This window comes from Hippopotamus amphibius, chromosome 3 (assembly GCF_030028045.1).
Source record: "Hippopotamus amphibius kiboko isolate mHipAmp2 chromosome 3, mHipAmp2.hap2, whole genome shotgun sequence".
In the NCBI taxonomy this organism is placed as follows: domain Eukaryota; kingdom Metazoa; phylum Chordata; class Mammalia; order Artiodactyla; family Hippopotamidae; genus Hippopotamus; species Hippopotamus amphibius.
In genome coordinates, this window is record NC_080188.1 from 150,585,423 (window position 1) to 150,611,707 (window position 26,285).

Here is a 26,285-nt window from a genome sequence, read left to right on the forward strand (position 1 = left end):
GGGAGCAGAGGAACAAGAAGAGACTGGGATATGGGGAGAGCATTGGGAATTTTGAAAGAAAGCAAGAACAGTGGCAGAGGTGGAAAGCAGTGAAGGTATAAGGGAGAGAAGGAAGTCTGAAAAGAGAGAGACTAAGGAGGGAGACTAGGGGATTGGGAAAGGAGGGGCAGGAAGGGAGGCCAAGGGGGTTAGGAAGAACTAAGAGGGAAAGGAGCCATCTGAGTCAGCCACTAGTCGTGGTGATTCAAGATGTGCTTCTGTTCACTGAATGTCTTCCCATGTCAATAAGAAGTTTCAAAAATTAGTACTGTTGCATTAAGTAGGGAGACTTTGGACACTGGAGGTGTCTGGGCAGAGAGGGATGGTGTTGTTGGCCAGTGAGATCCCTGCACTGAATGGCAAGTTGAATTAGAAGGCTTTAAGTTCCGTCCCACTCCAGCTCCAAGCTTCCCTGAACACACCCTTTTAAAACTGTGTGGTGGGTGGTGTGTGTATGTGTGTGTGTGTGTGTGTGTGTGTGTGTGTGTGTGTATGTGCATTTTTCAAATAAGAGAAAACTGAACACTGGGGATAAAAGGTAAAGTTTGCTTTTGTGCTGACTTCACTATTATACCCAAAATCAATTCTGGATTTTCTTTGCTTTTTAACTAGTTTACAATAATGATTGTTGAGTTGTGTCAGCAATATTTTTTTGTCTCCAATTGGATGAAATATCAACTTTTATGGTGATCAGGAAACAATTTATATAAGAAACATAAAACAATCTTAACCAACCGACTTTAGAAAAAAATCTCCAATCACAGTAAATTGAAAGGACTTGAACTTAACTTTGATAGATTGAAAGATTCAGAGCTTTTTCTCAGCTTGTTAAAAGCAGAGTGTAGGATACAGGGCTTTTGAGGAACAAGACCTCAGCATTTCAAAGACCAACTGTCAATTTGTTGTCACTTTTTGTTTGACTTTATCTATAATGGAAGGGGGGGCACAGAGAACATGAAAGTATAACATTTTAGCCTTTAAATATTGGCTGCTTCCTATTGACTTTGACAGAGTTCTTGTGCATTCACTAATATTCAAAATAATTTGTTTCTCTTTGTGGTGAGTATAGAGGAAATCCCTAATTCAGTATTCCAAAAATTAGATGTGCATAGAAGGGAAGTGGGTGGCACCAGAATTGGCCTGCTCAGATGGAACTTTTCCATGAAATGGGTCACAATCACACCCCTCCCCCCAGCCCTATAGCTGTATAGACCAATGGTATAGATCATTGGAATGGCAGGTATCACATTGGATTATACTTCATTGCCCATCCTCTGTAGCACAGACCCATGCATTGAGAGTATGAGGTCCTTAAGGACAGAGTTAATTAATTTAGCACTTTTCTATGTATGGGAAGATGCAACTTTTAGGTTGTGATTTTTTTGTTTTTGAGTTGACACTCTAATTCTGTGAAGGCTGAGAGAGGTGAGGAGCTGCAGAAGAAAAATTTAAAGTTAGCAGAGGTTGGTTCATGAACTTTAAGGAAAGAAGATGTCTCCATAACACAGAAGTGCAAGGTGAAGCGGCAAATGCTGATGTAGAAGCTGCAAGAAGTTACCAGAAGATCTACTCAAGATAATTAGTGAAGGTGGCTACATGAAACAACAGCTGTTCAGTGAGGACAAAACAGCCTTATATTGGAAGAAGATGCCATCTAGGACTTTCATAGCTAGAGAGAAGTCAATGCCTGGCTACAAGGCTTCAAAAGTTAGGCCGACTCTCTTGTTAGGGGCAGCCAGTGAATTTAAGTTGAAGCCAATGCTTATTTATCATTTCAGAAATCACAGGGCCCTTAAGAATTACATTAAATTTACTCTAGCTGTGCTCTAAATGGAGCAACAGAGTCTGGATGACAGCACCTCTATTTACAACATGGTTTACTGAATATTCTAAGCCTACTTTGAGGGGTTCTAGACTTCAGTTGAGGAAGTAACTGCAGGTGTGGTGGAAATAAGAGAACTAGAATTGGAAGTAGAGTCTGAAGATGTGACTGAATTACTGCAATGATCAAACTTGAACACATGAGGAGATGCTTTTTATGAAAGAGCAAAGAAAGTGGTTTCTTGAGATGGAATCTACTCCTGGTGAAGAGGCTGTGAAGACTGTTGAAATGACAGCAGAGGATTGAGAATACTACAGAAACTTAGTTGATTAAGCCACAGCAGGGTTTGAGAAAATTGACTTTAATTTTGAAAGAAGTTGTACTATGGGTAAAAGGCTATCAAGCAGCATTGCCATTGCATGCTACAGAGAAATCATTCATGAAAGGAAGAATCAGTTGATGTGGCAAACTTCACTGTTGTCTTATTTTAAGAAATTGCTGCAGCTAACCCATCCTTCAGCAACCAGCACTCTGATCAGCCTGCAGCCGTTAACATCAAGGCAACACCCTCCACCAGCAAAAATATTATGACTCACTGAAGGCTCAGATGATGCTTAGCATTTTTAGCAGTGAAGTATTTTTAAGTAAGATATGTACATTTTTAGGTGCTGAGGGTAAAAAAAAACAGGCACTTTTTTTTAGACAGTGCTGTTTTACACTTAATAGACTTTACGATGGTATAAATATGCTTTTATGAGTCCTGGGAAACCAAAAGACGTGTGACTTGCTTTATTGTGATATTTGCTTTATTGCAGTGGTCTGGAACCAAACCCACAATATCTTTTGAGGTGTGCCTGTGTAATGACTGTCATTCCAAAGTGCCTTCCAGTTTCTTCTGTCTATTACCTCTATACTTAGAACTCTCCTTTATAGCAGTTTGTGTTTTCCTGTGTGTGTCTTGGGCTTTGATCTCCTTGATTAATCTAATTTACAGTAAATTTTCAAAATTTCTTGTCTGTAGATGGTAACTTTTAGTTGTCAAACACTATTATAGAATTACCATTATCATTATTATAAGATATCTGTTCTTCATTTCTAAACATTCTGTATAATATTGGGAGTAGATTCTTGTGCTCAGTTAACATGTTGATTCAGACTTGAATTTTTGTTCTCTGTCCTGATATTTTGGAAGAGATGCCTCCTCTACTACATTGTTATCCTTTTTGTTAGCTAATTTTGATCTCGTAGTGTTTAATTTTTTGCATGTTCAATTTTACAAATAAATGGGCTTCTGTGATGGGAATCCATGAGAGAGTGTATAAATAATAAATAAATAAACAGGGTTATAAAAAACAAAAATAACCAATTTGATTTTTTTAGCATTTACCATTTTTTCCCTTTATTATTTATTCATCACTCATTCAACAAATATTTATTGACCATGCCTGTCAGGCATTATGGACCTAGGTAAGATTTTAGAACTCAAAGAGCTCAGTTTAGTAAAAGAGACCAAAAGGTAGAAAACTAATCCATTATCAGATAATGAATTTACATTTCCTTGAAAGGGAAAGAAGCCTTTAGGTTGCTGTAGAAATAGTTTTCATTATTGGTCTGGTTAAATAGTGAAAATTTCCTAAAAGAAGGATACCATTAGGTACCACTGGGAGAACTCTAGAAGGCATAAAAAAATAAACTGACTGTATAGGTAATGATTCATCTTTCAATTCAAGGTGTGCTGAGATGGATAGAGAGCTTTTGCAGTAGTTTTGAGGATTTTGAAGAAAACTGAGGAGTTCTGTTCCTTGTTGAGGTTATGGCCATTGCAGATTCCTGCACTTCTTTTGCATGGAGTAGACACTAAACAAACATCTGCAAAATGACGGTAGTGTCTTGGTGTTCTAGGTAGTGCATCATGAAACAATAGGAAAAAAAAAAGCTTTCTCTTAAGTGTTTGGTTTTTGTATCAGGGTAACACTGACCTCATAAAATGTGTTGGGAAGATTTTCCCTCTCTTCCATTTTCTGGAAGATTTTTTAATAGAAGCGATATTATTTATTTTTCAAATGATGCCACCTAAACCTGGAGTTTCCTCTTTGGGAAGGTTTTAAACTAAAGACTCATTTTCTTTAATTGATGTAAGGGTATATTCAGTTTACCTGCTTCTTCTTGAGTGAGATTTAGTAATTTTATTTTGCAAAAGTTGTCCATTTTATCTACTCTGGTTAATTTCAATTTGTTCATAATATTCCCTTATTATCCTTTTATTTTCTGTTACTTTATGGAGGTATTTTCAATTTGTGTCTTCTTTCTTTTTTTCATATATGTATAGCTAAAAGTTTTTCAATTTTATTGATTTTTCAAAAGAATCAGACTTTGGTTTCATTGATTTTTTGGGGGGGTATTTTTCTGTTTTCTCTTTAATTGAATTCTGCTCTTTATTATTTCTGTTTCTCTATTTTGAGTTTAACTTGCTCTTTTTTCTTTCTACATTCTTAAGGTAGAAGCTTAGATTATGTAAGACCTTACTTATTTTCTAATATATGCATTTAGAGCTGTACATTTCCCTGCTGCATTTCTTTTGGCTGCTTCTCACACATTTTGATGTATTGTATTTTTATTTCCATTCAGTTTAAATTTTCTTCTAATTCTCTTTTTGGTTTCTTGATTTCTAGTTTAATTGAATTTGGACAGAGAACGAACTTTGAATGACTAAAATGTTCTTAACTTTATTGAGACTTGTTTTATAGCCCAGGATATGACCTATATTGGAAAGCACTCAACCTGTTCTCAAATAAAATATACATTCTGCTATTTTTTTAAAATTAAGTAATTAATTGGCTGCAGTGGGTCTTCGTTGCTGCACATGGGCTTTCTCTAGTTGTGGAGAGCAGGGGCTACTCTTCATTGTGGTGCGCAGGCTCCTCATTGCTGGGGCTTCTCTTGTTGTGGACCACAGGCTCTAGGCACGTGGGCTTCAACAGTTGTGGCACACGGGCTCAATAGTTGTGGCTTATGGGCTCTAGAGTGCAGGCTCTATAGTTGTGACACATGGGCTTTGCTGCTCTGCGGTATGTGGGATCCTCCTGGAACAGGGATCGAACCCATGTCCCCTGCATTGGCAGGCGAATTCTTAACCACTGTGCCACCTAGGATGTCCCAATTCTGCTGTGTTTTTGTGCAGTGTTCTATAAATTTCAGTTAGATCAAGTTGGTTGGTAGTATTGTTCAAATTGCATATGTATATATTGATTTCCTGTCTACTTGTTTTATCCATTAATGAAAGAAGAGTTTTGACATCACTAAGGAGCTGAAGATTTGTTTATTTCTCTAGTAACTTTTGCTTTATGCATTTTGAAGATCTCATATTAGGTACATAAAACTTTAGTATTGCTGTCTTCTTGATGAATTTACCCCTTTACCAGTATAAAATGACTAATTGTTGCATCTTCAACAAATGTGGATAATTTTTTGCTGTTATATTTTTCAAGTGTTTTTCTGTCCCTTCCTATCTTTTAGATACTCCAAGAACAAATATATTAGGCTGCATGAGTTGTCTTATAGCTCATTGATATTCTGCTTTTTTTTTCTATTTTTTTCAGTGTTGTCATAGAGTTCACTAAACTTTTCTTTGTTCTGCCTAATCTGCTATTAATCCAATCCAATGTATTTCTCATTTCTAGAATTTTGTTTTATTTTAGTTTTTTTTCCAGAAATATAACAGTGTTTATCATGGCTAATATGATCACATTTTTACCCTGGCTGAAAGAGTCTTTAGATGTATGGGTATACACTCAAATACAAGTTTAAAGTAGTAAACACATTTTGTCCAGTGGCTAGTTAGGCAGATAATGAAAGTTATCCAATGCAATATGGTTTTGCATGGGCAATATATTTATGCTAACCCAGCTTTCTCTTTTGAAGAACTATATGCTAGTAAGCTGTATAGCACAGTAGTTAAAAGAGCATGGGCTGGAATAAAATACCTAGATCTGAATTCTGGCTCTCCAAGTAACCTCAGTTCTTTAATTTTTTATCATTGAATTGTGAATATTAAATGAGATAATATGTTTAGCTCTTCAATTAGTACCTCATACTTAGTAAATTTTAAAGAAAGACTGGATTTTTTTCTCATATATTTTAATGTAATTCAGTGAGCAAAAACTGATTTAGAAAATTAATTGATATTTGGATTTGGCTTGTTGTGCCTGAGTTTTGTCTTATTTCCAAAGCATGCATTATAAAATATAGATTATAAACTTTGACTTTATTATTAGTGGGTGAAATGTGCATCTTTATCTTATCACGAAATATTTTCTTTAAAATATTTTATATTATTAATTGACATATAACATTATATTATTTTTAGATATAGGACATAATGATTCAGTATCAGTATATATTACAAAGTGATCACCAAGATAAATCTGCTTAGTGCCTGACACCATACATAGTTACAAATTTTTCTTTCTTGTGATGAGGACTTTTAAGATCTACTCTCTTAGCAGTTTTTAAATATGCAATACAGTATTATTAACTTTAGTCACCAGGTTGTACATTACATCCCCAAGACTAACTAATTTTGTAACTGGATATTTGTACCTTTTGGTCTCCTTCACCCATTTTGCCCACCCTCTGCCCCCCACCTCTGAAAACCACCAATCTATTCTCTGTATCGATTCTCTTGGTTTTGTTTTCTTTTAGATTCCAGATATAAGTACAATTATATAGTATTCATCTTTCTCTGCCTGACTTATTTCACTTAACATAATGTGCTCCAAGTCCATTCATGTTGTTGGAAATGGCAAAATTTCATTCTTTTTTATGGCTGAAATATATGTGTATTTTCTCTATCCCTTCATCCCTTGATGGACCCTTAGGTTGTAAATAATGCTGCAGTAAACACGAGGGTTGCATATATCTTTTTGAGTTAGTGTTTTCGTTTTCTTCAAATAAATACCCAGAAGTGGATTGCTGGATCATATGGTACTTTTCTTTTTAATTTTTTGAGAAATCCCCATACTGCTTTATAGTGGCTGCACCAATTTACATTCCCATCAACAGAGCACAGGGTCCTTTTTCTCCACACCCTCACCAACACTTACTATTTCCTACCTTTTTGATAACTGTCATTTGAACAGATGTGAGGTGGTATTTCATTATGGTTTTGATTTGCATTCCCTGATGATTAGTGATGCTGAGCATCTTTTCTATATCTATTGGCCATCTGTATGTCTTCTTTGAAAATGTCTTTTCAGATCTTATGCTCATTTTTTAATCAAATTGCGTTTCTTTTGAGTTATATGTGTTCTTATATATATATATTGGAGATTAACCCCTTATCAGATATATGATTTGCAAGTATTTTCTCCCATTTGGTAGATTGCCTTTTTATTTTGTTGATGGTTTTCTTTCCTGTGTGGAAGCTTAGTTTCATGCAGTCCCACTTGTTTATTTTTGCTTTTGTTGCCTTTGTTTTTGGTGTCAGATCCAAAAATCATTATCAAGACTGATGTCAGGGAGCTTACCACCTATGTTTTCTTCTAAGAATTTCGTGGTTTCAGGTCTTATGTTCAAGTCTTTAATCCATTTTGAGTTAATATTTATGTATGGTGTAAGATAGTAGTCCAGTTTCATTCTTTTAAATATGACTGCCCAATTTTCCCAAACTATTTATTGAAGAGACTGTCCTATCCCCCTTATATATTCTTGGCCCCTTTGTTGTCTATTGATTGACCATATACATATGGATTTATTTCTAGATTCTGTTTACTGGTCTGTTGATCTATGTGTCTGTTTTTGTGTCAGTACCATATTGTTTTGATTAATACAGCTTTGTAATATAGTTTGAAATCAGAGAGTGTGATGCTTCCATCTTTGTTCTTCTTTCTCAAGGTTATTTTGACCATTTGGGGTCTTTTGTGTTTCCTTACATATTTAAGGGCTGTTTTCTTCTTCTTTGAAAAATCCATTGTAATTTTGATAGAAATTACATTGAATCTGTAGATTGCTTTGGGTGGTATGGACATTTCTAACAATTTTACTTCTTCCATGAGCATGGAATATCTTTCTATTTTTTGTGTCTTCCTCAATTCCTTTCATTAATATCTTACATGGTATGCCTCATTTTATTGTGCTTTATTTTATTGTGCTTTGCAGGTATTGCATTTTTTACATATTAAAGAGTTGTGGCAAGTTGATCAGTGCTGTTTTTCCAACAGCATTTACTTACTTCTTGCCTTTTGTCACATTTTGGTAATTCTTGCAATATTTCAGACTTTATATTACTATTATATTTGTTATGGTGATCTGTGATCTTTGATGTTACTATGGCAAAAAAGATTATGACTCTGTGAGGGCTCAGATGATGATTAGAATTTTTAGCAATAAAGCATTTTAGTTAAAGTATGTACTTTTTTAAGATGTTATGCTATTGTACACTTAATAGGCTACAATTATCTATAAACATAACTTTAATATGGACTGGGAAACCAAAAAAATTGTGTGATTTGCTTAATTGTAGTATTTGCTTTATTGCAGTGGTCTGGAATTGAACCCACAGTATCTCTGAGGTGTGCCTGTATTTTTCAGTTTACAGGTTTATCACCTCTTTGATTAATATTATTCCTAGGTATTTTATTCTTTTTGATGTAATTGTAAATGCGATTTTTTTCCTAAATTCTTTAATACTTTGTTATTAGTGTATAGAAACACAATAGATTTTTGTATATTGATTTTGTGTACCACAACTTTGCTGAATTTGTTTATTAAGTCTAACAGTTTTTATTTTGGTGGAATCTTGAGAGTTTCTACATATAATATCTTGCCATCTGCAAATAGTGAGAGTTTTAACTTTTCCTTTCTAATTTAGATGACTTTTTTTTTTTCTTGCCTAATTGCCCTGACTCGGACTTCCAATACTGTATTGAATAAAATTGGTGAGAACTGGCATCCTTATTTTGTTCCTGATCTTAGAGAAAAAGCTTTCAGCTTTTCACCATTGTGTATGTTAGCTGTGGGGTTGTCATGTATGGCCTTGATTATGTTGAAGTATGTTCCTTCTGTATCCACTTTGCTAAGAGTTTTTAATATAAATTGAGGCTGAATTTTGTCAAATGATTTTTTTTTGCATCTATTGAGATGATCATATGATTTTTTTTCTTCATTTTTTAATGTGGCATATCACATTGATTTGTGGATGTTGAACCATCCTTGCATCCCTAGAACAAGTCCCACTTAATTATGGCATATGATCTTTTAATGTATTGGGGTTTTTTTACTTTTTATTTGATATTGGAGTATAGTTGATTAACAATGTTGTGATTGTTTCAGGTGCACAGCAAAATGACTCAGACATACATATACATGTATTCATTTTCCCCCAAACTCCCCTCCCATCCAGGCTGCCACATAACATTGAGCAGAATTCCATGTGCTGTACAGAAGGTCCTTGTTGGTTTTCCATTTTAAATATAGCAGTGTGTACATTAAGGTATTGTTAAATTTGGTTTGCTAATGTTTTGTTGAGGATTTTTGAATCTACATTCAACAGGGATATTGGCCTAAAATTTTCTTTTCTTGTGGTGTCCTTGTCGCTTGAGATTTTTCCACTCTGGATTTTGGGCACACCAAGTCTTCCTGGACCCCTGTTAGGTTAGGGATTGTTACACCAACTCCTTTTAAGTGATTCTTTTCTAGTCCTCAGGTAGTTTCCTTATACACAGGGAGATGCTCTGAAGATTTCCAGAACTCTCTCTATGTGAAGATCTCCTCTCTTTAGTACTCTGTCCTGTGGACGCTAGCTGACTTGGCCTTTCTAAAATCCCAACTTTGTCTTCTCAATTTAGAGACATTTAGGGACTCTTCCAGTGTTCCCCTTTCTGTGCCATGGTGTGGAAGTTCATTCAACATGGGTCTGATACTCAGTTGAGCACTCTGAGCTGGTGATATACATTTGGGAGTTATCAGTATATATAGCCAGTGAAGACCTGGAAGTAAGTACCTCAGGAAGGGATTACAAAGGGAAAAGAGAAAAATCCTAAGCTAGAACTCTAAGGAACACCAAAATATATGTGGAAAGTTAAGGGATAATTCTTTTAAAGTGGTTTTCAAAGCGAAGCCCTTAAGCTACTTAGAGTTTAGTTTCTGATACTGTTCCAGAGTATGACCATTATCTAGGAGTTCATAAGTCATCAGCTAAGATTATTTTGGATCTTCTGAGTATCCTGTTTTCTAGGAACATATCTAGGAACTCAGGATAGGAACACATCTAGAATCATAGGAAAGTCCTACAGACTCAGGAATGCCTTGTCTCCACAGTTCAGAGTCAAATGTCCAATCTTCATTTCTATGCCAATGGACCATAATGAAAATTTGTGAACCAAAAACTAATGATAATAATAAAATAACCACAGCTAAAATTAAGTAGAAAATGAAATCAAGAAAAGAAAATCAAAAAGGAAAAATTTGGATCTAGAAAACAGATCTAGAGACTCGAGATTTTGAGACCTAAATTAAATCCCTGGACTGTCTCCAACCAACTGGTTGGGTCACCGTGGACAGCTCAGTAACTAAATGTCTTTGAGTCTTAGTTTGCACATCTTTTGCATGGAGAATAATTGTACTGGAACTTCCAGTTTTGTGGGCATTAAAACCTACATACATAAAAGTTGTTATTTTTAAGACTTTGTCATGATCTTGTTAAAGAAATAAACTAGTCATGGTAAATAAATGAAAAAGAATATAAATAATTTTAATTTACAGTTAATTTTTGCACATTTACATTTTGCCTCTAGGTACAAATTCCTTTTAGGGGCTTGTCAAATAGTATATAAGACCCAAGTTGGAAATATATAATACTTCTAACTTTAAAATTTAATATTCCTTCCCCATTTAGAGGTTATACATCTGTTTTCTGTATTGAGCTAAAATGTATTTGATAAGGATATGGTATTCAAATATTTTCAATGTTAACATAATTAGATTTATTTCTTGATCAAGCAAATAATTCTTTTCAAAATAGTATCAGTGTAAAGTACAGTGAAAAGAACTGATTGACTGACACTAGGTAATAGCATTTCGAATTTGGTTTTCTTTTACTAGATTGAGTCATCAGTGAAGTTTAGGTTGTAATCATGTTTATGGGTTCTCCTTTTTTTTAATTATTTTATAAATTTATTTATTTCTTTATTATTGACTGCATTGGGTCTTCATTGCTGCACACGGGCTTTCTCTAGTTGTGGCGAGCGGGGGCCACTCTTCATTGTGGTGTGTGGGCTCCTCATTGCAGTGGCTTCTCTTGTTGCAGAGCACAGGCTCTAAGCATGCGGGCTTCAGTAATTGTGGCACACAGTCTCAATAGTTGTGGCTTGCGGGCTCTAGAGCTCAGGGTCAATGGTTGTGGTGCATGGGCTTAGTTGCTCCGTGGCATTTGGTATCTTTCTGGGGCAGAGATCGAACCCATGTCCCCTGCACTGGCAGACAGATACTTAACCACTGTGCCACCTAGAAGTCCTATGGGTTCTCTTTAAAACTTTGCTTCCCTTGATTTGGTTCAATACAAACAGAAAAGTGTGTTTCAAATTAATCACTGAATGATTTGAAATGATCTGTTAAGTATTTGAAAGTGAATAAATCTCTTAGTAACCTGGATTTTGGTCTCATTTACAAGACTCTTGTACTGTCTTTTGAACAGAATCTTTCACTTTTGATGAGTTGGGAAATAAATGAGACTAAAGAAATTAGTGTTATGACCTCATATTGTTATAGTACATTGTTTCAAGGAGACATTTGAAAATGAATATGAGAGTCTGAATTTTTCTTATTTGACAAATTAAAATGAAAATAATAAATGAAAATAAAATGAAAATAGTTCAGTTGTTCATTTTAATAGAAGTTGATAATATAGAATTAAATCAATAGAAGTTAATAGAAATTTGTGAGGGTTATTACATCAAAGTACCACACATATTAACTAGAATTCTTATTTACTATTTTATCATTAAAATCAGAATAAAGGGAAAGGAATCAATGTTGTTATAGAGGAAGCATTTAGTATTAACTTCACTAAGATTCATTCATTGAGTACCCACCATGTATCTGACATGGTATACTCATGCTGCTCTCTCTAGGATTCTTTCTGAGAAAATATTTAATTATATTGTCCTAGGTTAGAGGCTCTTCTGGACTGTATTAATGTGAATATCATTATTTTAAATCTCTCTAAAAGCTTTTGTTTGTTTCTATTTATAATTTATAGAGAAATGGATAAAATGGGGAAAATGTTTAATCTTTTTTTTCTGTTGTAAAATGAGTGTCTTTGAAGGAAAGTTTTGTGAGTAAAGGAGACAGTGATTTTTCATGCCATGAAATACTATACAATAACTTAAAACTATGGTTTAAAAGAATATTTAATATATTAAAACATGATTACATGCAAAAAAACAGAATGTAAAACTATATATAGCATGCTATAAATATTATCAGATTGTTATATAGGTAGACGTAGTATAGGAAAGAACCAGAAGAAAATGTTAATGGCAGTTATGTCTGAGAGGGACTCTGGGTGATTTATTTTCTTTTTCATATTATATACATTCTCAGAATAGTTAATAGCAAACACTTCCTGATTACACAAGTAATGAATATCATTAAAACAAATAAAAAGTAAAGAGCAGAAGAAAAGTTATTCAAAAATTTAAAAAATTACTGTTTAAATAATTGTTTAAGCCCCCACAAAGAAAACAAATTACAAAGGGAGGGAGGGAATACGGGGATATGTGTATAAAAACAGATGATTGAACTTGGTGTACCCCCCCAAAAATAAAAAATAAAAAAATAAAAAATAAATAAAACCAAAAAAAAAAAAAAAAGAAAACAAATTACAAGATTTATATTTAGATTAATAGGGTGTATTTATCATGATCCCTTTAATGTTTGAAAATAAACTACTCTAGGCAGGTAAATTTGAAGGATGAACATGTATTAAGCAGCATTTAGTAAAGATGACACTTTGATATGTCAAAGTGTGACACCTAGACCAGGAGCATTAGCATCTCCTGGGAACTTGTTAAAAACACATTCTTGGGCCCCACCCCAGACCTAATGATTCAAAAACTCAGGAAGTGGGACCCATCAATGTATGTTTGAACAAGCCTCCAGGTGATTTAGATGCATGCTTAAGTTTGAGAAATACTGCTTTAGAGTTTTGAATTCTGAGACTGATCTAGAACAGTTTCTCAACTTCATCCTAGAAAACTTCCATCTCACATTTCTTTTCTCTCTTTTTGTCTTATTTCTTTCTGTCCTTCTCTGTCTCTGTCTCTCAGCCTCTCTCTTACATGTAATTTCATTTTTTGTTGTATGTTTTTTGTTTATTCATATCTTTACCTTGTTTCCCCAAAATATTTCCCCAGCTTATGGAGATACATATACTACAATATACTAACGACAACAAACACTCATTTAGTGCTGTTTTTTAGGTACTGTTCTAAGTACTTTACATAAAGTATCTCATTTAATTTTTAATAACAACCCCATAAGGCAGTTATTATTATGCCCATTTTACAGACAAGAAATCTAAAGCATAAAGACTAAATAACTTGTCCAAGCACATACAACCAGTAAATGTCAGATCCAAGCAATCTTGTTCCGAAGTCTGAGCCTTCAGTTAGTTTATTATGCTGCTTCTTAAAAATAAAATTAGTGAAGAATTGGGGATGAATGCCAAGTAAAGGGGCAAGATGGATGAAACTCTGTTCTGCAGAATTTTACAGAGTTGGTAAGCTCAGCCCATGAATTTGCCACTGGTTCCCACAAGAGTGAAAAAGAATGAGCTACAAGATTTACAATCACCAAAATGTGGAAATAAACCCATTTTTAAGAAGGTCACTGAGACAAATACCTCATGTTGCTCTCCATGCTGAGAAGTATGCATTGTGATTTTCATTTCATTTGTTCACTCTGTATTTGTTTATACAATAACTATCTCTTGAGTACCTTCTGTTTGTTAGGCTCTTTGCTTGTTGCTTGTGGATGGAAAGAATAAAACAATCCATGCCTGAGAGATACCCAGAGCCTAGAGTTAAAGAGCAATGGTGTATCTTCCTTGGGCTTTCCCCCACTTTCTCTCTCTGTGCAGCAGGAGAAAAACATGACAGGCAGGATGGACTTGGAACAGGTTCTGCTACTGAGAGAAGATCTGAGGGAGGATTAGAAAACACTAAAAGGAAACAACCATTTGAGCTATAGTACCTGGTCACAGAAACAACATTATTTCCTGACTACATCTTTCTCTGTAATCTGTAACCTGAGACTGCCCCTGGACAAACTGGACACTGAACTTTAGGAGGTGCCTTGATTCTTTGGAGACCATGTAGATGAAGGGCAGGAGGGTGGTAGGAGGAGACAAAGCCAGCTGGTTTCAACAAAGCTCAGAGGTGTGTGTGTGTATGTGTGTGTGTGTGTGTATGCACACACATGTCTGTGCATGTTTGTATCCCATCACTAAGTAAGAGCACTCTGGCTGCCAAAGGTTACCCTTACCCCTTCTGAAAATAATCCCTAGAAGCTACACAAAGACTTTTAAAAAATCTTCTCCCCATCTAGATTTATCTAATAAATGGAATGCAGGCAAAAGTATTTGTCCCAGTGGTCATGGCTCCTGCCTGGTTGACGTGGCCTTATCTTATGCCACCTTTAACCATGAACCCCTGGAGATAGAAATGTCTTGAATTCCAACACTTGGGCCTAAAGATAAGGACATGATTTACTTTGACCACCTGGAACTTGGGCTTGTGTTTCTGAGTGAAAATCATATCAAGAGTATGAATGTTGGTTAAGATTTTGTTTTGAAATGAATAATTTTGCTTAATGACCCATGGTGCTGGGATCTGATAGATTCAGTTTTCTGATCAAAGTGTAGAATTCATACTGACCACCAAGGGCATCTTTCCTGAAGCCATTGCACCATGAAGATCTTAGAGCAGGATGAGATGAGGCAAGCAAGAAGATACAGAGTTTGAATGCAGTTTGCATAGTTTGCAGTTTGGAAAATAGTGGTAATAACAGGGGACAGATTATAATTATTGAGCCACCCTGTGTTTCATTTTTAATTTGCAATAATGGGTCTTGTAGTGATCTTTTCTGGACTACTTTTGATTAGGAAACATATTTAGCAGGGATTTGAAAGCTTTGTTGAGGAATAAGCATAAAGGTCTTAGGCATTTCACCCAGAGAGCAGTGCTTCTCTGGCAGTGACAAAACTAATTGTTCCCTGGCAAAGGATTTTGCCTGAAACTTGGAAAAGCTGTCACATATTGAGTTACCTCAGCCAAAGCTGCTTTCCTTACTTCTCTTTATCTTCTTTCTCTCTTGCAGTCCCAGCAGAAGTGCATTGTGATCTTTGCACTGGTGTGCTGCTTTGCCATTCTCGTTGCATTGATATTTTCGGCCGTGGACATCATGGGAGAGGATGAGGATGGACTCTCAGAAAAAAATTGTCAAAATAAATGTCGGTAAGAGGTAACAAACAAAAATTTAAAAATTCTTTTTTAGGGAGTGGGTGAGAGAGCCAAAGAGGGCTCTGGACAGTAGGGAGAAAACTATTGTAAACACATCTGATCACCCATTGGGTTAAACTGAGACACAACCCTCTGTCCACTGATGCTCTTACTTTTACTTAGACCAAGGGAATGAAAATGAGTAATGATTTAATTCACTTTACAATTTGGGCATATTGTGTACAGAGGAGTGGTTGGTAAAATGAAATTTTGTAACAGTCTGCATTTCTGGAGACCTCTGTGTATGAGGTTTTGATTTGTTCCACAATTACAGTGGCAAAAATGAAGGCCCCAATAGACAAAGGACACCATGCTAGTTATATGTCAGTTAGAAGTTGAACACATATCCCAGGAAAAATTCCAACTTAAAATTAGGGATTAAATAAATAAGCATGTCTATGAAAAGACACAGGTCTCCTCAGTCTGTCCCAATTAAGCACAAAGTTTATTTTTAATCCAGAAATTACAACAGCTTTACCATTATATTTCTGTATTATTTCTCTTCAAGTACATTAAATAACATTTTCCTAGGGTCACTTCTGACTGCAGAACCATTACAGCATGGTCTTATTCCCATAAATCTCCTCATCCAACTCTTCCCTGAGCACTATTTTATTTTTTGAGGTTGGTAGGAGGATGTAGAAAAGTACCAAGAGGGGCAGAAAAATAAGAGATTTATTTTTATGTACACGTTGCTGCAAAGCCTAAGTGAGGCTGTAAAATTACGATGGTTATTATAAATTAGAGCTTATAATGAATCTTAAATGTTATTTTTCCCTTTGGAAAGCATTAGTCAAAGTGCCCTCTCTTTTCTAGCTTAAATCAACCACAGCCTAGTAATGTATATGTTAGTTCTTATCCTGGATATTTTGCCTTGAGGGTTGAATGTCTGTCAGAAAAAAAAATGTGGAAAAGACAATTGAAATTTTGTTTTTTTTTTTTCAGCCCATGATACATTATAGTTTAATTACCAGGCAACAGTATTATACAGAACAAAGGATACAAGAAGAAATTAGTATACGTTTTAGATTTTTTTCCTTCATGCTAGATAGGTGTTCCTAAATATGTTTACTTCCCAGACTGAATTTGGGAGAAAAATTATGTTGGGATTATAAGGAAAGCAATAGATAAACAGCAGGTCATTATCATCTTCCTCCTGAACTCTCCATCTGCATTGATACCTTGCACTAATCCTACTACATGACAAATATAAACATTCTGTGGGCAAGGGACCAGTGACTCATACTTATTTAGTAGAAGGGCTCTGCCCCACTCTCTCACCTCACCTGTGATGAAGTACTGAGTACTTTAAATGGCAAACCCTAGAGCCTAGAAAGCAACTTTGTAAAGGTCAAACATAGTGACTTCCTTAAGACAAAATACCCAGGACCTTTTAACAAATGTTGCCAGGTATTGGCAGTTTTCAGCAAAAAAGTGGGGGCCTTCAAAATTATGTCTCTTTTCATTTGGGGGAAGCTATAATTTAATCTAATTTTAAACTCATGCAACTGGAATTTCATTCTGGCTATTTCTTCCATCTCAATCAATAACTAAATCCTGATGATTCAACATTGCTTCTCCCTCCATCTAGAATGTATTCTTCCACTTACCAACCATTCTCCTGCTTCCTTTCCCCTGGGTAGCTGGAATCACTACCCTGGTTACTTTGTTGCACCCCTACATTCAATGGTCTTTTCCAGAACTTGCAGCCCCTCTAGATCTTCCTCTCTTCTACCGTGTCTTCCCCTATGTCTTACATTTCTGTCCTTCTAGATTCTCAGCCTTGCCTTAGGCACTTCTGTGTATCTGCGCAGGTGGTATCTGGCTTCCTCTTAACCTCATCCCAAGAAGCTTCTGCTTTTTCTCCTCTATTCAAAGCACAGGGTGGAGGCAGGGCAACTGCAATTCCTTACACCTCAATCCAGTTCCAGTCTCCAGTGGGACAGACCATTGCCCCGCCACCATCCCTCAATCATTCTCATTTTAATTTGATGAACTTTTCTTACATCAGCCGCTATCTCCTTATCACTATAGGCAACGTTACCTTCTAACTTCCAGGACTGTCTCCCTCCTTTGGTGCCTGGCTAATAGTCCTTCCAACCACCAGTCCCATCCCTTGCCATTGTCCTTAGTAACGGTAAAATTTATTTCCAATACCCTAGCCTTACTGTTTTTAACCACCTCAAGTCAATAAATTGAATGTCCACTTCACCTTTGCACCTGCCAGCAAACTACTCCACCTCCCAACTAGCCTAATGTAGTGAAAGACCATGAGCTTTGAAATTCGAAAGATCTGAATTCAAATCTATATGTTCTACCACTTACTGACTCTGTCAACTTGGGCAAGATATTAATATAATTATGTCATTCATCACGTTTTGCAGAGCAACAAGGAAGGGAGCAAGGAGTTACAACATAGTACATGAGACAATCATAGTCATTCTCTATGGTCAGAGGTACAGTGGGAAAGTCAGAGGAGGTTTTGGGGGGTGGCCTGACAGAGTGCAAAGTGGAAACCTGGCCTTGGACACCGCTCCACTCCTGATGGGTTATGAAAACTATTTTAGTTTTATTTCCCTTAAAAATGGTAGATTAAAAAAAAAATCTCTCTAGTTTTTATGAGGCCTCAGTAAGTTGTATAAAAAAAAAATCTCTCTAGGTTTTATGAGGCTTCAGTAAGTTATATAAACCCATAACCAAGCTGCAGTAACAAGCAATATATATGTCAATATAAAATGCCAGTCCTCTCCCTGTCCCTTCCTGAGAGTGCAGAATCCCCCTTCTCTATTCACAGCTAGTTTCCTATTCCCCCCACTTCCACACTCATCCTGAATCTACTCTTTATCTTGATTTTAGTCTTTGGTTCTATGGAGGTAAACGACGAGAACAAACACGTGAGAATGAGCGAAGTAAACACAAGAATGGATGCTGTTTATTCAGAGCTTGCCGTGGCGAGGCAGTTCACCTGTCATGTGGGTTTTAGCAGAGATTAGCAGGCAGGCAGGGGAGGGGGAAAACTCCATAACGGTGTGCCCGACTGGAGGCCGTTGGCCTGGGGGAGCTGGAGGTGGGCTGGCTAGAAGCAGGCATCCTACAGTGATGGGTGAGGGGTACATATTTGTCTTTTCTCTGGTTGGTCCTAAATTGGAAGTAGGGACAAGAATTCGGGAAGCTGGCAGTTATGAGGTTATGGCCCTTTTGGTTTCAGAAGTTATTGTTTAGCCTCCTGGATTATTACTAGAGCTAGCAATCCTACTTCCTACAAGTCAGACTTACAGCAGGCTGTCTTCTGGGCTGGTTATTGTAGATAAGAAGCTGGTTTCCTGCGCAGGTTGCTGCAGGTTGTGAGTCAGAGTTCTACTTTATATATATATATATATATGTATAATGTATGGACTGGCCATTCTGATCTGCATATTCAGTCTCTCCGTTCCCTAGACCTCCTCCTATACTACCATACCAGTCTCTTCAGTTTTAATTCTCTTTTTGCTAGACCATAACCAGTGTGTCTGTGACACTTCCTGTAGCATCGTGTAGTCTTACTTGCCACCTTGGATCTTGTGCCTCAACCATGCTGCCAGTTCTTAAATTGATTGACTCCTAGTTTTACCCATCCTTGTCCTCAGGGCAGCCTCGGCCATTGCTCCAACCCCCCAGCAGTCTGCAGAGAGTGAGTCCCGTGCTTTTCAGTCCTAGGTTCCTCTAGGCAAGGATGCCCCAGGTAAAAGAAGTGACATCATTTGGAGATGCACCCACTGAGTATGCTGGCACTGATATAGACCAGGAGAGAAAACTGCCAATCTGCAGAAGCTCTGGCATGCCAGTCTCAATGTAGCCCTTCTGTACAAAGTTCCAGTCCTCCCCTCATGACCTTTTCCTATCATAACCTTTCCAGACTCTACCCTCAAGGTGGTGCTCAGGAAGTCACATGATGCTCAGCTTCTGGTTACCATTGACTTCACTCACCTAGTTTTCTCTTTATGTTCTTCTCCTTATGGTGTCATTATCATAAAGAGTGTTGCTTGCTCAGTGCAACCTTTGCTGAAATCTAACTGCCTTGTAATTGAGCTCCCTCTGTGTTAGTAGCTCTCCTCACTCCTGAAAGTTGAAAGAAAACAAGACATTCTACAGTCTGTCAGTGGCTTCTCACAGTTTTGACAGCCTCTTTCCAAGGTCTCCTCATCCAGTGCACTCTTTTCTAAATATGTTACTTTAATTCATTATGTCTCTACTAACTAGCCTAGGTACCTCTCTGTCCTCTGAAAGATTACCACTCCGAATCACACAGCACTCAATATTTTCCCAACTTTTATATGTCTTTCTAAAAAATGTATCTCCCTATAAATAATATCCTATTTGTGATTTATTTTTCCTGACTTCTTACTTTATTTCCCTTCCTCTTTTTATTAGTTACCTTCTATAATACTATACTAATAGTAGAATAATGATACCCTCCATTATAGTTTTCCATATGAATCAATAAAATAACTGCTCTAAACCTGTCTTCCAAAGTGCCTTTCAACCTACCTCAGTTGTTATGCCCAGAAACAGAATCTTTTGACCTCAGTAAATGACTTTGACCTATTTCTCTGTCTCTTTGTACTGAATTTATGTGTACTTTCCATCATTTCCCAGTGTGTTTTTAATTGCTGATTCAGTCCCTGTAAATATAAATTTCCATGTCACTTGATTACCTGAGGGGGTGAAAGGCAAATTTTCTAGTTTTCACTAAGAAACTATATTTCAGTAGACTCTGGGGCATCACCGGAGAGTCAAGAATGGCTTTAACTGCCAGTTTAGATTGTATACATCCTGTGTTTTGACTATTTTGTGATTCTCTACTGCTCCTAATTATTGCTTTACACCATTCCTGCAAGAGGTAACCATGCACTGTGAAGTTTCCCACATGTCACGTCCCCACGGACCAGTAGAGATGCTGGAGCTTATGTCCCAGTGCTGCTCCCGTGCAGAACACCTGCTCACCTTGGAACTCTCACCCATTCAGATGAGAAGCCTCCATTTTTCATTTTGCAGCTACATCTAACTCTCCTCTCCTGGAGAAATCCTCATCAGTTGTTTTGGATTGTTACTGCCCCTCTTATTAGAGACATCATTAGATACTTACTAGAAGAGGGACTTTTCTTTACCACACCTTCTGGATAAATTCATACAAAACCAGTTTGCACCTTGCTTCTCCTCCACCTCAGGCCCAATTCCCCTAACATATGGTAACTAATTTCTGTAAACTCTAAACAAGCTGAGTAAACATAAAATTTTGGGTGGGTTATCATTGACTTCTAAACATATTGATGGACACTTGCCACCTGTTCTCTCCAGGTAATTATGGCAGCCCCTGCTCCTGGACTTCCTCACACTTGCTTCTCATCCTTCTGAATCAGTCCTGTGTCTGGGTGACTACTGCCCTGGTTGGGCTCACTCTTGCCCACAAATCTGCATATCCGTTTTAGCTTGTGCCCATTTGTTCTGAAGCATAAAGGGCATGGACCAACTCATTATAATCTCCACTATTCCTGAACCCAGTAATTTCTTCTCACCCTAATATGAATGGACTTGGGCCTGTATAAAAGAGGAGTCATGTGATATTTTAGGCTAGGTAATTAATGTATAAGTTACCATAGTGGTTCTCTAATAAGGGGTGGCCTTGACCAAAGGTTTGACTACAGAAAGGATAGTAAGGGCCAGACTCACTTTGTGATAGGGCATCCCTTCACACACACACTTTACATATATTTTCTAAATTTTACAATTTCTCTATTACAAAGCTAGCTTCTCTATTTTATGTTCTTCACATCTTTGTTTTCTGAATTTCTTCCTCTGATCCATTATTTACTTACTTAAAATAATACACTATGTCCATAGATGTATCTATATTTATATTAATAACCCAGTTGCAGCTCCAGTATAGGATATATGCAATTTGGATCATCAATATGTAACATTTCTAGAAGATGGTATTGAGGGACCTCTTTATACATTGACAATCACCTCCTGGTATTTTGTACTTTCTCATTTAGTATCATGACCTTAGAGCTATCTTAACAGACACAACTTGCTCCAATAGACTTTCGTCCTCGTCCCTTTGAATGCCCCAATTTTTATTCTTGGCTAGTAATAGCTGTCTTTTGTACTTTTGGAAATTATTCCAGATATCTCTGAGAGCAGCCTTGCTTTCTGGCAGCAGCAAGCTGTTCTAGCCTCATGTTGAATTTTCTGGCTCTGAGACATGGTATTGTCTACTCTCTAATGAGCCCTGGTTCCTTTCATGGAGCATTCTATTAAATATCAAAACCCAGGTTCTAAAGGTGTCATTAGATTGTCCCTCACGGGTATTGGTGATAGATACCATGACACTAGAGGAAAGGCTTTTCATGAGTAAATTGCTTTTGTGACAGAGCAATATTCCTTCATCCTCTTTCCTTTCCCTCCTTTCATATTATAGAAACAAGAACGTGGACTGTAGGGGCCAAGTTTCCTGGGTTTGAATTTGCCTATACTACTTAGGAGAATTGCAGTTTGGGGCAAGTTTCTCAATTTTACTATACCATATTTTTTTCATCTATATAATGAAGACAATTTTCATAATAATGATATGTCCTACTTGAAAGGTTTGTGTAAGGACTACATAAATAATACAAGTACCTTTCATACATTAACATCCGTCATATAGTAAATGCACAATAAATGTTGACTGTTCTTTTATTAAGGGACATAAGTCCATTGCAGGTGTTTGCAGTCCCCTTGTAAGTTCCATTTAACTTTGCCCCAAAATAATGAAAAGTTTTTCATCCATTTTTCATTCTTTCCTTAAACCACAAGTTCTTCCTTTATTTATATTAACTTTGATCTACCATGGTTTATATTGACAAGCCCAACCGTGTTTTTAAATGTGTTTCTCCTAAATTTAGAAGACTCCACTTAGGTTTTGGCTTCATATTTGACATCTGAGCACTTTTCTGACTGTCTAAAGAGAAAGAGAAACATTAGCCTTCTAATGTTCCAAGGGAACATGAAAGAATTTAAAAGCCTAGAGTACCTGGTACTACAAAGAGGTTTCTAATGTACTAAACAAACAATGATGAAAGGTGGAATAAAAGCGAAAACTGGCTCTGGAGCTTTTGTTTTACATTCTCTCCTAGTTTCTCCATTTTAGCTCACAGTGAGCCTATTCCCTTTACAACTTTCGTGATGTGTTTTTTCCTTTTATCATGCCAATATCCATTTCTTAGAGAATATTCTAGAATCTCTAGAAAGAGAGGAGACAAGCACTTATGTTTATTCCACTATATTAAACAAAAGTGAGCCATTTTACTCATTTATTTTTTTAATTGAAGTATAGTTGATTTACAATATTATATTCATTTTGAGTATACAACATAGTGATTCAATATTTTTATAGATACTTCTTTTAAAGTTATTATAAAATATTGGCTATATTCCCTGTGTTGCACAACATATCTTTGGAGCTTATTTACTTTATACATATTAGTTTGTACCTTTTAATGCCTTAACCTTGTCTTAACCCTCCCCGCTTCCCTCTCCCAGCTGGTAACCACTAGTTCTCTATACCTGTAAGTCTGTTACTATTTTGTTTTATTCATTTGTTTTAATTTTTAGATTCCACATATATGTGATAACATGCAATATTTGTCTATCTCTGTCTGACTTATTTCACTAAGCATAATACCCTCCAGGTCCATCCATGTTGTTGCACATGGCAAAATCTCATTCTTTTTATGCCTGAATTATATAATAGGATACATATCTTCTTTGTTCACTCATCTGTTGATGGTTACTTAGGTTACTTCCATATATTGGCTTTTTAAATAATGCTGCTATGAACATTGGGGCACACTATGTTTTTGAATTAGTGTTTTTTTTCCTTTGGGTATGTATATAGGAGTGGAATTGCGGGGTTATATGGTCATTCTATTTTTAGAGAAACCGCCACTATTTTCCACAGCGGCTGCATCAATTTACATTCCCACCAACAGTGTACAAGTGTTCCCTTTCTCCACGTCCTCGCCAATGTTTGTTATTTGTCTTTCTGATGATAACCATTCTTACAGGTGTGAGGTGTCTCATTGTGGTTTTGATTTGTATTTCTCTAGTGACTAGTGATGTTGAGTATCTTTTCATGTGCCTGTTGGCCATCTGCATGTCCTCTTTGAAAAATATCTATTCAGGATGTCTGCCCATTTTTTAATTGGGTTGTTTATTTTTTTGATGTTGAGTTGTATGAGCTGTTTATATATTTCAGATATTAACCCCTTATTGGTCATATCACATTCAAATATATTCTTCCATGCAGTAGGTTATCTTTTTGTTTTGTCAGTGGTTTCCTTTGCTGTGCAAAAGCTTTAAAGTGTAATAACATCTCATTTGTTTATTTTTGCTTTTGTTTCATTTGCTTTAGGAGACAGATCCAAAAAATATTGTCTATTTATGTCAAAGTGTGTTCTGCTTTATGCTTTCCTCTAGGAGCTTTATGGTATCTGGTCTTACATTTAGGCCTCCAGTCTATTTTGAGTTCATTTCTGTATATTGTGTAAGAAAATGTGTTCATTTCATTCTCTACAGTTTTCCCAGAACCACCCATTGAAGAGACTGTCTTTTCCTCATTTTTTTATTCTTGCCTCCTTTATCATAGATCAATTGACCACAAATGTGTGGGTTTATTTCTAGGCTCTCTATTCTGTTCCATTGATCTATGTGCCTGTTTTTGTGCCAGTACCATACTGTTCTGATTACTGTAGCTTTGTAGTATAGTCTGAAGTCTGAGCGCATTATACCTCCAGCTTTGTTCTTTTTTCTCAAAATTACTTTGGATTTTCAGGGCTTTTTTTTTTTTTAAGCTCTTTATTGGAATATAATTGCTTTACACTCTTGTACCAGATTTTGAGGTACACCAAAGTGAATCAGCTGTATTTATACATATATCCCCATATCCCCTCCCTCCTGCGACTCCCTCCCGCTCTCCCTGTCCTGGCCCTCTGAGGCATCACCCATCATTGAATTGATCTCCCTTTGTTATATAGCAACTTCCCACTAGCTAGCTATTTTACAGTTGGTAGTGTAAATATGTCTGTGCTACTCTCTCACTTTGTCCCAGCTTCCCCTTCACCGCCTGCCCCCCCAACCCAGTGTCCTCAAGTCCATTCTCTGCATCTGCATCCTTATTCTTGCCCTCTCACTGGGTTCATCAGTACCATATTTTTTTTTTTTTTTTAGATTCCTTATATATGAGTTAGCATACAGTATTTGTTTTTCTCTTTCTGGCTTACTTCACTGTATGACACACTCTAGGTCTATCCACCTCATTACATATAGCTCCATTTCATTCCTTTTTATGGCTGAGTAATATCCCATTGTATATATATGCCACATCTTCTTTATCCATTCATCTGTCAATGGGCATTTAGGTTACTTCCATGTTCTTGCTATTGTAAATAGTGCTGCAATAAACATTATGGTACATGTTTCTTTTGGGATTATGGTTTTCTTTGGGTATATGCCCAGTAGTGGGATTACTGGATCATATGGTAGTTCTATTTGTAGTTTTTTAAGGAACCTCCAAACTGTTTTCCATAGTGGCTGTACCAACTTACATTCCCACCAACAGTCTTTTCTCCACAGCATCTCCAACATTTATTGTTTCTAGATTTCTTGATGATGGCTCTTCTGACCAGTGTGAGGTGATACTTCATTGTGGCTTGGACTTGCATTTGTCTAATGATTAGTGATGTTGAGCATCTTTTCATGTGTTTGTTGGCCATCTGTATGTCTTCTTTGGAGAAATGTCTATTTAGGTCTTCCACCCATTTGTGGATTGGGTTATTTGCTTATTTGATATTAAGCTGCATGAGCTGCTTGTATATTTTAGAGATTAATCCTTTGTCCATTACTTCATTGGCAAGTATTTTCTCCCATTCTGGGAGTTGCCATCCTGTCTTGTTTATGGTTTCTTTCGCTGTGCAAAAGCTTTTAAGTCTCATTAAGTCCCATTTGTTTATTCTTGATTTTATTTCCATTATTCTAGGAGGTGGGTCAAAAAGGCTCTTTCTTTGATGTATGTCATACAGTGTTCTGCCTATGTTTTCCTCTAGGAGTTTTATAGTGTCTGGCCTTACATGTAGGTCTTTAATCCATTTGGAGTTTATTTCTGTGTATGGTGTTAGGAAGTATTCTAATTTCATTCTTTTATAGTTGCTGTCCAATTTTCCCAGCACCACTTATTGAAGAGGCTGTCTTTTTTCCATTGTATACTCTTGCCTCCTTTGTCAAAGATAAGGTGCCCATATGTGTTTGGGTTTACTTCTGAGTTCTCTATTCTGTTCCATTGATCTTCCTTTCTATTTTTGTGCCAGTACCATACTGTCTTGATCACTGTGGCCTTGTAGTATAGTTTGAAGTCAGGAAGCCTAATTCCACCAACTCCATCTTTCCTTCTCAAGATTGCTTTGGCTATTCAGGGTCTTTTGTGTTTCCATACAAATCATAAGATTTCTTGCTCTAGTTCTGTGAAAAATGCCATAGGTAATTTGATCGGGATTGCATTGAATCTGTAAATTGCTTTGGGTAGCATAGTCATTTTCACAATGTTGATTCTTCCAATCCAGGAACATGGTATGTCCCTCCATCTGTTTATGTCATCTTTGATTTCTTTCATCAGTGTCATACTTTTCTGCATGCAGGTCTTTTGCCTTCTTAGGCAGGTTTATTCCTAGGTATTTTATTCTTTTTGTTGCAATCGTAAATGGGGGAGTTTCCTTCATTTCTCATTCTGCTTTTTTGTTGTTAGTGTATAGGAATGCAACAGATTTCTGCACATTAATTTTGTATCCTGCTCC

At 36.5% G+C, this 26,285-nt stretch overlaps 1 protein-coding gene across 1 annotated transcript in view; it reads left to right on the forward strand.

Annotated features, from left to right (window-relative positions):
• The window catches only part of PLD5 (phospholipase D family member 5), a 433,085-nt gene that overhangs the window by 175,117 nt on the left and 231,683 nt on the right, over positions 1 to 26,285 (forward strand). The window contains exon 2 of the mRNA XM_057729806.1: positions 15,236 to 15,372. Within this exon, the coding sequence (XP_057585789.1) occupies positions 15,236 to 15,372 (137 nt within the window). The remainder of the gene's footprint in view (positions 1 to 15,235; positions 15,373 to 26,285) is intronic.